The following is a 13,352-nucleotide window of genomic DNA, read 5'->3' as shown; positions in this document are numbered from 1 at the left end:
ATACTAAAATTTTAATTTATTATATATGCCATGATTTTCTAAAAATCGAGGGAGAAGTATGTTATACTTGAATCTCTCAATCTGAGAAACTTCATGGTAAAATCTATATAAATTGAACAATGCTAGTCTTCTTATTCTGTGCTCACCGGAAAGAGTCAACGACATAACATAAAATAACACACAAAAAAAAAACAAGAAAAAGAAACCGATTACTTCCACTGTTCATGGCCAAACAATGCATTAAATTTCGTTCGAGATCTTAACGCGCTTTCAAGAAGAACAAACCCCAAGCATTCATTTGACTTTCAAATGCCAAAATAAATTCAATTATTTCATTTCAAACTATTTAACAATAAATTCAATGAAATATTAGTGTATCTCCTACATTTTTATCTTTTATGATAATATTTTATACATATGTTATCATCTCATCTATGATCCAACCGTTATTTTATAATACATTGGATTTTATCTTAATTAAGTTAGTATATTTTATTTAGGGAAAATAATTTTTTTGTTACATTAACTTGCTTATGTTTTGCTTTTGGTCCATTTACTTTTTTGATGTGGGTTTTGGTACACTAACTTTGCATTTTCACTGTTTTTTGGTCCAACTTCATACGTGTCAACTTCTGATTGGTCCAAAATGATGACGTGGACCATTAAGAAGCTGTCATGTATGCAGTTGAACAAAAAAACACCGAAAATACAAAGTTAGTGTATCAAAACACACATCGAAAAAGTTAATGGACCAAAACCCAAAGTGAATAAAGTTAATGGCTTATTTTTAGAGGTTAAAAACACTAACTAAGTGGCTCGAGATATTAAAGTGATACAAAAAACTACAAAGGACTTACATTTTTTTATGCATAAAATTTGAACTAAACACGTCTAAATTTGTGATGTCTGGGGATGATCTTGATAACAGCTAGCAATGGAGTTCGTCGACTATAAATATACCAAAGGAGTTCAGATTCAGTACCATTTCAACATCTTCTCCAATCTCTCCTAAGCTCCATCAATGGCCAAAAATGTTCAATATTCTCCCATTTTTCATGACATATTCTTCATTCTTTTTGTATTTCCACTTCTCTTCTTCATCTCATCCTCTGCAGATACTCCGCCATCAAGCCCCGTAGCTCCTTCCACCTTATGCAAATCCACTCCGGACCCTTCTTTCTGCAACACCGTGCTTCCCTCCGGCAACTCTTCATCCAACGTCTACGACTACGGCAGGTTCTCCGTACGTAAATCTCTCTCCGCCGCTCAAAGGTTCCTGTCCCTGATCATGAAATACCTCGGAAAATCGAATAACTTGACCACCACCGCCATCCGTGCTCTTCAAGACTGCAAGTTTCTAGCAGAATGCAACATAGATTACTTAACGACTTCCTTCGAAACCGTGAGCCGAAAATCCGGAATCCTCGACGTGCTCGAAGCCGACGATGTTCAGACTCTGCTCAGCGCGATCTTGACCAACACGCAGACCTGTGTCGACGGGCTCCAGGCGACGGCTTCGGCCTGGAGCGTCCGGAAAGGCATTTTGACGCCGCTTTCGAACGACACGAGGCTGTATAGTGTTTCTTTGGCTTTGTTCACAAAAGGGTGGGTGCCGAACAAGAGAAAGAAGAGCTCTGACCCGACGAGAAAGCCTCTGCAACTTCAAAACGGGCGCCTGAACCTGAGATTTTCTTCCCCGGAAAACAGGAGGCTGCTTCAGGATCAGACGAGCGGCGATGGAGGTGACCAGGTTCTGATCAACGATATGGTGATCGTGAGCAAAGATGACGGGACTGGGAATTTCACGACGATTGCTGATGCTTTGAGTGCGGCTCCGAATAACACAGATGCTTCTGCTGGATATTTTCTGATATATGTTACGGCGGGTTTGTATGAAGAATATGTGTCCGTTGGGAAGAACAAGAGGTACGTGATGATGGTCGGCGATGGGATTAATCAGACCATTATCACTGGAAATCATAACTTCGTTGATGGATGGACTACGTTTAATTCTGCCACCTTCGGTAAGTTTATCAATATATAGTTTCTACTATGTTTTCGTTGACGTATTCGAGTTGGTCGAATATTCAATTATTGACAAATGGTCGAGAGTTCGATTACTTATCAAAACCTTCTGGGTAGTGTTTGAAAAAGATTTTAAAAAAAACTTCTTAATTTTTCTTTAACAAAAATTTTGAAACTTTATAAAATTTGTTAATGAAAAACCGCGGCAAGTCTATAATACATTACTTGTTCAACCAAGATTTTCCTGGTGCGCAATCAAGAGTACCGACACTTTCTTTATCAATAATAATTTCGTCCTTTGATTAATTAAATAATAAAGAGAATATATTATAACAACGATAATAAAAAGAATATATTAAGAAACAGTACGGATTCAACATGCATGTCTAATATCTTAATGCTTGACGTCGACTCCACATATATACTATAGGATAATAATTAGATTAGTTCTATAGTAATAATTTTTTGTATACTTCCTTGTGAATCTTGCAGCTGTGGTCGGAACAGGGTTCGTCGCGGTGAACATAACGTTCCGCAACACGGCCGGCGCGATCAAGCACCAAGCCGTGGCGGTCCGCAATGGGGCTGACTTATCTACATTCTACAACTGCAGCTTCGAGGCTTACCAAGACACACTCTACGTCCATTCCCTCCGACAATATTACAGGGAATGCGACATATATGGCACCGTAGATTTCATATTCGGGAACGCAGCAGCCGTTTTCCAGAATTGCAACATGTACCCCCGGCTACCGATGGCCAATCAGTTCAATGCCATCACGGCTCAAGGCCGGACCGACCCGAATCAGAACACAGGGATTTCGATCCAAAACTGCACGATCCGAGCCGCGGATGACTTGGCTAATGGTATAACTACTATCCAAACTTATCTAGGCAGACCATGGAAAGAATACTCGAGAACAGTTTATATGCAGTCTTATATCGGGAGTTTGATCGGTCCGGCTGGGTGGAGCGTGTGGTCGGGGGATTTTGCGTTGAATACGTCGTATTATGCGGAGTATGATAACAGGGGGCCTGGATCGAATACATCTGGTAGAGTGAATTGGCCTGGATTTCATGTTATTAATGCTACGGATGCTGTTAATTTCACAGTGTCTTCTTTTATTATGGGACAAGATTGGATTCCTCAAACTGGGGCGCCATTCAAAAGTGGACTATAGCATGCAAGATTCTTGTTTCAGCCTTCATTTTTTGTTCAATGATTCCAAAAGTTGTAATTGTTCATCCACACTGTGTTGATAAGAAATATACATCAGATGTCTTCCAAGGACAACTTTGTTTCTATCTATACTAGTATTTCAAGACAGCCTCTTTGTAGCATGGTAACATATCGTTAAACCATTGAGATGAACTCTAAAATATATCAACCCAGAAGTAAATACTCGTTCCATACAGATATTCTTATAGGCAAGTTTGAAATAAACTTCGACTCTGTTTTCAGTCAGATTATCCCACAAGATGTACAAGAACAACCAGTCAAAACTTGTTGATGAAGCTGTAAATATGTTCACTGGTTTCTTCTGGTTTTTCCTGGTTGATGAAATGAGCGACTCCTTCCATGATAACCAATTCTTGCAAGAAGGGCACATTTCGTTTGAAGCCACCGCCGTGAATGTATTCCTTTACGCCCAGTGTATTGTAAGTGAGGTCAAGATCACCAACAATGAATTTAACAGGAACTTTTATTTGCTCCCCTGTCCACGGAGCTGTTAGCTCCCAGTTTCTCCATACATCAAGGGAAAAAAATAAATATCTAAAAATAATTCATTCTACAAGGAATATAATAAATCCCTGCGTTGAAAAGCATGCTGGTCAATGCGACTAAATGGACAAGAAATCCCGACTTTGTTGATAGAGTTTTCATCAATGACAGATAGTAAAACAGTAAGGTGTGGTGTGGGGGGTCGGGGGCGATGAAACACGTCCCTTTTAATGGCATATTTAGAGATTGTACCATATTTCTATCAATATATACATGAACCTAGGAGCACAACAAACTATAATCTAAACATTTAGAAGAACAAAGTGAGGGTAATCCATTGAAAAAGGAGATATGCCTATAAAAGTATCCACTAATTCAAACTGAAGAAAGCCTACAGCATGTGAGAAAAAAACAAATGCCGAGTTAGACTTACAAGTTCATCGCTCGATAGTAGTTCAATCCACCCGTGAAACCGGTTTGGTCAAATTTGCTAGCATAGTATTGAACGTCCTCTTCCGATAACCAAGAAGGCATTGTAATTGGCTTGGTAGGCGAACCCCCAAATCCTACTGATTTAGGAACAATAAGAGGAGCTGGGTTTCGTGATGTTAAGAATTTCTTGATCAATCTTACAGTATCAACACGAGCAAACTCCTGCTCCGCTTCTCCTGGTTCCTAGACAAAGAGACCAATGCGTAGTCTAAGGCCAAGCAATCAGCCAAAAAGTCTCTCGACATCACAATTCACAAATCAAACATTTATATCAGGGTGGAAGTTCCCTTTCAAGATAAAAGTCTTTAGTCATCGCATGTAATTTCGGTAAAGCCTTAAGCTTTTCACTAAATACAAATTGATTGTCCATCGTCACAATTTATTTCCTACCAGAGTATCACAAACAACAAAGAAATAATAACGGTATCAGCAACTCCAGAAAAGCTAAAATTTTGACGCTTTGCAGATGCCACCGGGAGATATTCCACAGCTCAAGAAAGGACTGAATTTGTTTTTAGTACTAATATTTACTACATACACACATTCTCTTAATAAGAGGATTCAATGTTGATGAAAAATCAGCACAAGTTTATATCGGCAGCGAAGAGTAAACGGGAGTCAAATCTCAGTACCTGAAATCTGCAGATATAGTAATCCTCTCCGAGCATCGCGCGCATGGATTCCACAGGCTTCCTCTTCGGATTCCTCGGCTGAAACACGACGCTCATGTTAACCAAAGCCTTTATCCTATCCGGCCGTAACAAGCAAAAGTACCATGCCATTATGGCGCCCCAATCGTGGCCAACCAAGAACACGCTGTCCAGTCCCAAAGCATCAAGCAGGCCCACCAAGTCCCCCACGATGTGAAACACCGTGTAGCTGGCGGCAGAGGGCGGCGCGTCCGTATCGCCGAATCCCCGTAGATCGGGAGCGATTGCGCGGAAGCCTCTGGAGGAAAGGTGGAGCATCTGGTGGCGCCACGAGTACCATAGCTCGGGGAAGCCGTGGACGAAGAGAATTGGTGGGCCCTCCCCGATTTCAGCAACGTGCATGTTGATACCGTTGGTTTGGATGATTCTGTGTTGGATCTTGTCCATGATTGAGGTTGGTGGAGGATCGATGTCTGCTGAATTATGCTAAAGAGAGGATCTTTGATTTTGGAAAGGGGAATTGCCTAGGGAAGGGTGCCGGCCGAGGGATAACTGATAAGGATTCGATTATTGGTTGAATGATATATAAACTTTGACTAATGAAATTCTTGGTTGAATACTTGGAAAATGACGTGCATTATTGTATTTTCTTCTTTGCATCAGCTGTTTCGTAAAACCCTTGCCAGAGATTAAAGAATTGGGTTTTCACTCAAAAAAAAAAAAAAAAAAAAACCACTGGGTTTTCACTCTGGCTGTGCTATTCAGTCCCAGGAACAAGAATTGGGTTTTCTCATTATATATACATGTGCTATGCAGTCCCAGGAACAAGAATTGGGTATATATATATATATAATGAATGAGAAAACCCAATTCTTGTTCCTGGGATTGCATAGCACAGCCAGAGTGAAAACCCAGTTTTTTTTTATATAAAATGAGAAAAAAGAGAAGCGTTTAACGTTTTTTACATTTTGAGTTATCAATTTGAGTTTCGAAATACATGTTTAAAGCCTAATTATTAGAACAAAAATTTTCTCATTTTCTTTTGGGGCCACCATAGTTTTGACTTTTGGGTGTATAGGAGAAAAGGAATTGCGAAAGAGGTGTGTCGTAACAATATAAAAAAATACGACAAAATTAAATTTAAGTCACAGCTAACAAGGAATTAACAAGGATGAGAGTCAGTGATCCACATATAACCAGCTCACAAGCATTGAAAAACATAAAGGTTGTAATGACTTCAAAAATCAAAACTGTTCCTAAAACAAGTTCTCACGAAATCTCCTCCGAGGGTGATGCAGTGCAAATAAAACAGTACGAAAAATTCAGAACAGGTGCATCCAAAAGCTGTATCAACAACAAGCTCAAGGAAATGCACCAGGGGTATTATAAAGTCCAACTTGGTAGGCGACAAATATGAAACCTTCAATCTTAGTTTAAACTCGGAAGCCTCTGCTATTTCTTCTTCCCCTAGCCCGCTCAAACTTCCTTCCCTTGGCTCGTACATAAGGTTTGGTGTGGCTGTGTGGAACACCAGGAGCTGGACCAAAGTGCTTGACTGCTTCTCTGGCCTTAGTAGGGCCCCTCAGGAGCACCTGATCACAACAGTTCAATAATCACTCAAGAGTTCTACTAGTACAAGGTATTAGTTTTGATCCAATGATATATTATGATATGGCAAGTGAAGAGCAACCATTATATAACACACCTATCGCAGTTCATATAAGACTGTCGAATGTCAACTACTCCAGTACTTAACCAACAAAAAAAGAACTGGGGTCAGCCAAAGTTCAAAATTCTTACCGTATTCTGGCCAAGAGGGGCTCTAAGAGCAAGTTGATCAAAAGTCAAACATTCTCCTCCCGCCTTCTCGATCCTCGCCCTTGCCGTCTCCGTAAACCTCAGGGCAGTCACCTTTATAGCTGGGATTTCATGTATCCTAGGATCATCAGTAATTGTCCCCACAAGAACTGCAATCTTGTCCTCCTGTCAATTATCATGATATTATAAGTTTTTAACAGAGGTTAACTCATAAATTTCTTATGCTAAAATAAATTTAAAATAGAAACTGAACCAAGATATGCAGCATGTTGATGAAAGAGTAAATTAATGAAACCATGTAGATGGGTGCAATTATTTGATTGACTTCTTCAAAAATCCCTAAAACACCCTACCAAACTTAACCTTCCAGCAACTATATTGCATTCAAAGTTCTGGTTTTCCCTGAAAGATCTTGACCCACACCAAATTAATACTTCGAATTTGGCAGTGCTATCTGCATTCACTAGAAATATATACTTCTTCGAACATTCCCACACTAAGGTTTTAACAATGGATTGGCGTATTCATTTTCCTCATTTTAGCAGATCAATTCAATCATATCAACACAAATAGAAAATCGCATTTTATTAGGATCTAAAAAAGCAAAACTGATTTCGCAAAAAAGAAGAATACCTTGCCCTTCATGTGAGCTGCCAGTCGGGAGAGAGAGAGCGGGGCCTTGTTGACCTTACTCATGAACAGCCGCTTCAGCACGACCGCGTTGAAGCTGCTTCCGGTCCTCCTCACCAGAAACCGATATAACTGCCGCCAACAAAATGAAATCATACTACAATCCCCAGAATCTAATATCTTCTTCAATACAATAAATCATGAAACCGAAAAAGGTGAAACCTTGACGAGGAGTTTAAGGTATATATCATTGGATTTTGGAGCCGTGCGCTTGGTCTTCTTGCACTTACCTCCAGCGACCAAATCGATACCCTGAAAAATCAAAATTGGTCGGTAAATGTAAAGCAACTTCGCGTAAAAATCTTAGAACTTCGAATCAGCAAACATACCATGGCTGCTGCTACTGCTGTTGCCGCCGCCGATGCTTAAACGAAGTGGGGAAGATGAATGAGATTAGGGTTTGTAGATTTATATACTACGAATAAGGGCATACAGTCAACAACTAACGGCCCATTAAAATGTTTGAGGCCCAGCCCGAGAAAGTCATTTTGCGACTCGTGGATCGTGATATGGAGACTAATATATTAAATTTAAATAAGGTAATATAGATGACTTCGGCTTTATTTGGATTTAAAAAATAATTATTAAATCTGAAAAACATCATATCATTAACGAAGTAAATCCATATATACATCTTCTAAAAACCGAGGTAAATTGTTATAACCAAATTCCACATTGGAAGTAAGAGATGTGCTTTCCTTGCTAACATGTGAGCAGCCTCATATATCTCTCTTCTTCATATGTTTAAGGGAAATGAAATTTCGGATATGTAGTAGTTCATGAATTTTCAGCTACATGATCAATCAAACTTGTATCTTTTCACTATCAAAGCCCGCATCCACATTCAATATATATTTCCCTTGGAGCGGAGTCTTTCATTCCATGTATTAAATCATAATATCAAATTTATTTGATTTATTTATATGTATATATATATAGATTAATTTTAAATTCAAACTTGTTGAATCAAGCAATTGTATTATTCATTATGGAGTGAGTTTCAAAACCCGATCGGGTCGGTTAGTTGTTTAAAATGTCTTGTTGGTGTTGGATAATTTTTTATGATACTCGATCGGATATCTGATATCCGACTTATTATTTTTTAAATTATATATAATATTTGGTGGATTCAAGATATTATAAACATGAATTTTCATGGAATATGAAAAAAAAAAGGATTCAAGATCTTTTAGATCAAAAAAATTTGTATCAATCACCTTCAAAGTGAGGCTTCAATTTCGGGTATCCACTGTCGGATATTCGAAACTACCTATAATATCAGGTATCTGATATTTTCGCGTCTAATTCGGGTAGCTAAATTTGCTATCTAACATGACGATCACACCTACTATAATACTTTCTTGGATTAGTCTAACAACGGGTTTGGATCCCCTGCGGTGGGGTTGTCCACAGCAGGGGGTACTGTCGTTTCCCCCACAGCCCCCTTTCTTTTCCTTTTTCTTTCTTTTTATTTTCTTTTTTTCTTTATTTTATTATATTTAATTTTTTTTATATATTTTTTGGTCTTTACTTTTTATGATCAGTTTTTTTTTTTTGCTAAATTTTTTGTGTTTAAATTTTGAGGAATTTTTTTTTGTTTTTTGTTCCTCTCTTTTGACTTTTTTAAATTTATTTATAATTTTTAATTTTTTAAAAAAATATATCATTTTTTATCTTGTCATTTTTTGTATTATTTTAACACAATTATTCTTGAAAAAAAGAAAAAAATAAGTATAATATTAAATATATATACATTTAAAAATATCATAAATTATAAGTAAATTCTATAAAAATCCAAATTAACTTATTTGTAAAAGTGAAAATTATAAAATTAATATTTGGATATGAGATTTTATCATAATAAAACACATTATGCTCGACAAATTAAAATTGAGTATAATTTTAACTATTTAAATATTTTAAAAATATCATAAACTATATGTAAAGTCTAATTAAAAAAACCAAATATAATTATTTATAATTTTGTTAATTAGGTGAATCGATTTTTTTATAAAAACCAAAAATCAAACGGAAGTAATCGAAAGTTTCTAGAACTAAAACCGAATTTTAAAATTATAAGACGAAAAAATGATCCAAGAAAATGATAAGATAAAAAATAAATGTTTTTTTTAAAAAAATTAAAATGTATGATTTAAAAAGGCCAAAATAAAGAAAAAGAAACCAAAAAACCAAATATGTTTTTTAAAAAATATAAAAACTTAAATATAATAAAAAAAAAACAAAGAAAAAAAAGAAAGAAAGGGGGCTGTTGCCCACAGCAGGGATCCAAACCCTCTAACAACTTGTAAAATTTGACTAGCGAAGTTTGCAAGTAATTACGGAACTACACTCAAGCCCGGATGACACAAATTTGTGTAAAAAGAAAATTATTTTTGATATTAGTCCGAATAATTCAATTCAAAATATTGAAGGATTCAAAAAGTAAAAATTCTAACCCTAGTAAATTGAAATTCCTAACTCCACTATTAGTCTATTATTAACAAACAATTACGTTAATTCAAAAATTTATCAAGTGCAAGCTAAAAAACCAAAAATCATCGACCATCACAAAAAGAAAAAAAACAAAATCTGGGTAGCTTGGAGTCACCGGTGGTAGATGGATGTCGTACAACTTAAATATATAATATTAAATTCCGCACGACAAATAAAATCTTAAAAAGCCAATCTCGAGCTTGTTCTCGAAATTCAAAACGTCTCGTAATTATCTCAGCTACCCATCTGTCCTAGAAGCCAAGCCATGTCCATACTCTTCATAATTGGCCTCCTCTGTGCCTCTCCGGCGATCGCCGCCGCCGCCGGAGATTCGTCCATAACAGTCTACGAAGTTCTCGAATCGTACGACTTTCCCGTAGGCCTGCTGCCGAAAGGCGTGACTAGCTACGAGCTGGACTCTAGCACCGGGGACTTCGAGGTTCATCTGGAAAAAACCTGCAAGTTCACGATTCAAGGATACGATCTCAAGTACAGCACCAAAGTCACCGGCACGATCTCGAGCAAGAAGATAAAGAATCTGAAAGGTATTCAAGTCAAAATACTGTTTTTCTGGATAAACATCGTGGAGGTGACCATGGACGGCGAAGATCTGTATCTCTCCGTCGGTATCGCTTCGGCTACTTTTCCGGTGGATAATTTCGAGGAAAGCCCCCAATGTGGTTGTGGTTTCGACTGCGTGAATGGAGAGAAGAGAGGTAAATTTGGCTTCAAAAGGCTCCTTCCTCTTCTCGAAGCATGATCGGTATGAAGCTCCGAATGAAATTATCCATGGCGTTTCCGAATCGCTGTTTGTAAGTGCTTGGATTTCGAGATTTGGGGCTAAATTACCATTTCAAATTAGGGTTAGTCAATCAGCTACTTGTTAGAATAATAATGAACTGCCCTGTATTTTTATTGGGATTGTGTAACACTATGCTATTAATTTGATAATTATCAGTACTCTGTTCTATTCTGAATTTGGTGTTTACTTGTTCATTTCTTGTTACATTTAGCTTTGCAAACACTCTTTTTTTGGGTATTATGATATAATGAACAGGGTATATAACATCTTTTTCTTGTTTATATTTCTTGTTTTTTTTTTCTCTAAAAATATATGGTTTTGTTGAAAAATATTATTATTATTAATATTATGTTGAATATTGAATGTTGAATGTTGAATATTGAGTTGTAAAATGTGGAAAATTAGTGTGTGATGATGTAGATGATGATGTATTTATTTTTGGATTAATCTCAAATGTGTATCTATAAATAGGTCTTCATTTGTGATTAAAAATACAATTGAATTGAGAGAAAAATATTGTGAAGTGTAGAGTTTGATATATTTTGAGTTTTGGAGTTTTTACTTTTTACCATAAATTTTTACTTTTTCACAACACGTTATCAGCACGATCGCTCGAAGGTTCTCTATATTTTCTGACGCTCCAAAATACAAGAAGAAGTCAAAAATATTCAACAAGTAAGAATTTTTATTTTACTGTTTATATATTTTTATTATGTATATATTAATATATGATATCATGTTATGAAAAAAAAATAAGTTTTTTTTCAAAACTTGTTATAAATTCTGGGAGGATGTTAAGACGACATCCCACACTCCCGGTAAGGGATACGACAAGTATAAAAGCCTCTAAGGTTTTTAAACAATAACGTGATATGATATATGTATATATACTAACTATATCAATATATAATTTCATGTTATTATATAAAAGATTGTCTATGACACTGACCTTATAATAACGTGATATGATATATATTATTGTGTATTTATATACTAACCATATTTGTATAATCTCATGTTATTATATAAAAGGTTGTCTACGACACAGATCTTATAATAATGTGATATGATATACTATACCTGACTTTATACTAACTATATTAGTATAATTTCACAATATTATATAAAAGGTTGTCTACGACACCGACCTTATAATAATGTGATATGATATACATATTATTTAATTATGATTATCATTATATGCATTGCATCATTATCACGAATTTTTATTCAACACATACTCGATTTTTTCTTACCCCCAACGGTCACAAACGGTCACAAACGGCTAGTTTTTGGCCTATAAATATGTTCACTCAAACTCATTTTCAATCACACCAAAATTCACTCTTTCTCTCAAAATATTTTCTCCTCGGTTTTTTCGAAGATGAAGATGATGACATTTCTAAGGCTATTTTTCATAACGATTATGATCATCATGCTCACGAGTCTTGTACTCACCAGCGATTTTTCACCACATACTTTTTTTCTATTTGTACACGTACTTGTACTCATCGTTTATCCATTATTTTGTATTGTCATATTAATGGAAATTAACTTATAAAATGCATTGTTATTTTTCTAGTACTACCATGTCAAATTTGGCAAAGTTTAAATTCGTTGCTCTCGATATCACTAGAAAAGAGCAAAGAAATGTTAATGAGAAATCATCAATCCCGACTCAATGTATCTACGGCATTTCCAGAAGCAAATGTCGTAAGTAAAAAATAAAAACCAAAATCAAAGGCATAAACTAGATTTTGGTTGAGGTCGAGGATGTGGTCATGAACGTGGACGTAGAAATGATCGTGGTCGTGGTTATGGCCGTGAATATGAAAATAATCGAGATAGTTACTTCAATAACTAATCTCAAAAGAACGTCACGAACCACCCAAAAAGGCAGCATGAAAATATGAGTGAAAATAAAAATCATTCAAAAAGATACGAGAGTGCTTATTATAAATGTGGCACTCCAAGAAATTGGTCATGTACCCCTGAGCACTTATGTAAGCTCTTTAAAGTATCGATAAAGGGGAAAGAAAAAGAGACCAATTTTGTTGAAATCAGTAACCATTTAAGTGGTTCAACTTATTTCAATGCTGCCGATTTTTTCAAATGATTTCGAGAACATTGATTAATATATTGGTGGGACTAGAATGTAACATGCTATATTTTTCATGCATTCTTATGAAACATGATATATTTTGCATATATACTTGATTTTTCTTTATTATATTTTTGTGAAGTTTGATATGAAAATGCTATGAGCAAACATGAAAATAATATCATGGAAATTTGCATACCAGATAGTGGTACAACGCACACTATTTTGCGAGATAAAAGATATTTCTTGGAAATAAAACCAACAAAAGCATAATGATGCGAAGAATTATTGAAAATACGCATGGTCATCCATTGAAAGACCAGAAGATCTTTCAGAATAATAAGTTTCAATGTAAAACATGTTCTCTTGGAAAACTTATTATAAGACCATCGCCAGCTAAAATCCAAACTGAATCACCCATATTTCTTGAACGTATTCAGGGTGATATTTGTGGGCCAATTCATCCACCATGTGGACCATTTCGATACTTTATGGTATTGATCGATGCCTCTAGCAGATGGTCACATGTATGCTTATTGTCAACTCGGAATGTGGCAT

The 13,352-nt window shown here is 36.0% G+C and overlaps 4 protein-coding genes across 4 annotated transcripts; 2 read left to right on the top strand and 2 right to left on the bottom strand.

Annotated features, from left to right (window-relative positions):
- The first annotated feature begins 914 nt into the window (after positions 1–914).
- LOC140886341 (probable pectinesterase/pectinesterase inhibitor 7) lies at positions 915–3,241 on the top strand. Its single transcript, XM_073292877.1, has 2 exons — positions 915–2,024; positions 2,518–3,241. The coding sequence occupies exons 1-2, from the start codon at positions 1,022–1,024 to the stop codon at positions 3,204–3,206; spliced, it is 1,692 nt and encodes a 563-aa protein (XP_073148978.1). The 5' UTR covers positions 915–1,021; the 3' UTR covers positions 3,207–3,241.
- Positions 3,242–3,393: 152 nt separating this feature from the next.
- Positions 3,394–5,594, bottom strand: LOC140886342 (epoxide hydrolase 1-like). The gene is made up of 3 exons (XM_073292878.1): positions 4,873–5,594; positions 4,182–4,423; positions 3,394–3,769 (listed from the first exon to the last, which is right to left on the bottom strand). Exons 1-3 carry the CDS (start codon positions 5,335–5,337, stop codon positions 3,523–3,525), a joined length of 954 nt encoding a protein of 317 aa, XP_073148979.1. The 5' UTR covers positions 5,338–5,594; the 3' UTR covers positions 3,394–3,522.
- A 412-nt stretch (positions 5,595–6,006) lies between these two features.
- On the bottom strand, positions 6,007–7,794 carry LOC140886343 (large ribosomal subunit protein eL18y). The gene is made up of 5 exons (XM_073292879.1): positions 7,728–7,794; positions 7,561–7,650; positions 7,342–7,470; positions 6,691–6,873; positions 6,007–6,482 (listed from the first exon to the last, which is right to left on the bottom strand). The coding sequence occupies exons 1-5, from the start codon at positions 7,728–7,730 to the stop codon at positions 6,324–6,326; spliced, it is 564 nt and encodes a 187-aa protein (XP_073148980.1). The 5' UTR covers positions 7,731–7,794; the 3' UTR covers positions 6,007–6,323.
- A 2,362-nt stretch (positions 7,795–10,156) lies between these two features.
- On the top strand, positions 10,157–10,651 carry LOC140888824 (uncharacterized protein At5g01610-like). Its single transcript, XM_073296527.1, has one exon. It carries the CDS (start codon positions 10,157–10,159, stop codon positions 10,649–10,651), a length of 495 nt encoding a protein of 164 aa, XP_073152628.1.
- The last annotated feature ends 2,701 nt before the right edge of the window (positions 10,652–13,352 follow it).

The sequence above is a fragment of the Henckelia pumila genome, chromosome 3 (assembly GCF_033568475.1).
Source record: "Henckelia pumila isolate YLH828 chromosome 3, ASM3356847v2, whole genome shotgun sequence".
Taxonomy (NCBI): domain Eukaryota; kingdom Viridiplantae; phylum Streptophyta; class Magnoliopsida; order Lamiales; family Gesneriaceae; genus Henckelia; species Henckelia pumila.
This window is presented reverse-complemented; position numbering and strand designations above follow the sequence as displayed.

Bases quoted from the DNA above. Each gene is read 5' to 3' on its own strand.
- LOC140886341 (XM_073292877.1), top strand. From the start codon at position 1,022: ATGGCCAAAAATGTTCAATATTCTCCCATTTTTCATGACATATTCTTC. The intron at 2,025-2,517 runs GTAAGTTTATCA...TGAATCTTGCAG, and splicing joins GTTTAATTCTGCCACCTTCG to CTGTGGTCGGAACAGGGTTC.
- LOC140886343 (XM_073292879.1), bottom strand. The intron at 6,874-7,341 runs GTATTCTTCTTT...GATAATTGACAG, and splicing joins CAGCTCACATGAAGGGCAAG to GAGGACAAGATTGCAGTTCT. The intron at 6,483-6,690 runs GTAAGAATTTTG...TGTTGTGATCAG, and splicing joins CCCCTCTTGGCCAGAATACG to GTGCTCCTGAGGGGCCCTAC.
- LOC140886342 (XM_073292878.1), bottom strand. From the start codon at position 5,337: ATGGACAAGATCCAACACAGAATCATCCAAACCAACGGTATCAACATG. The intron at 4,424-4,872 runs GTACTGAGATTT...CTCTTTGTCTAG, and splicing joins ACTATATCTGCAGATTTCAG to GAACCAGGAGAAGCGGAGCA. The intron at 3,770-4,181 runs GTAAGTCTAACT...TGATGTATGGAG, and splicing joins TACTATCGAGCGATGAACTT to AAACTGGGAGCTAACAGCTC.
- LOC140888824 (XM_073296527.1), top strand. From the start codon at position 10,157: ATGTCCATACTCTTCATAATTGGCCTCCTCTGTGCCTCTCCGGCGATC.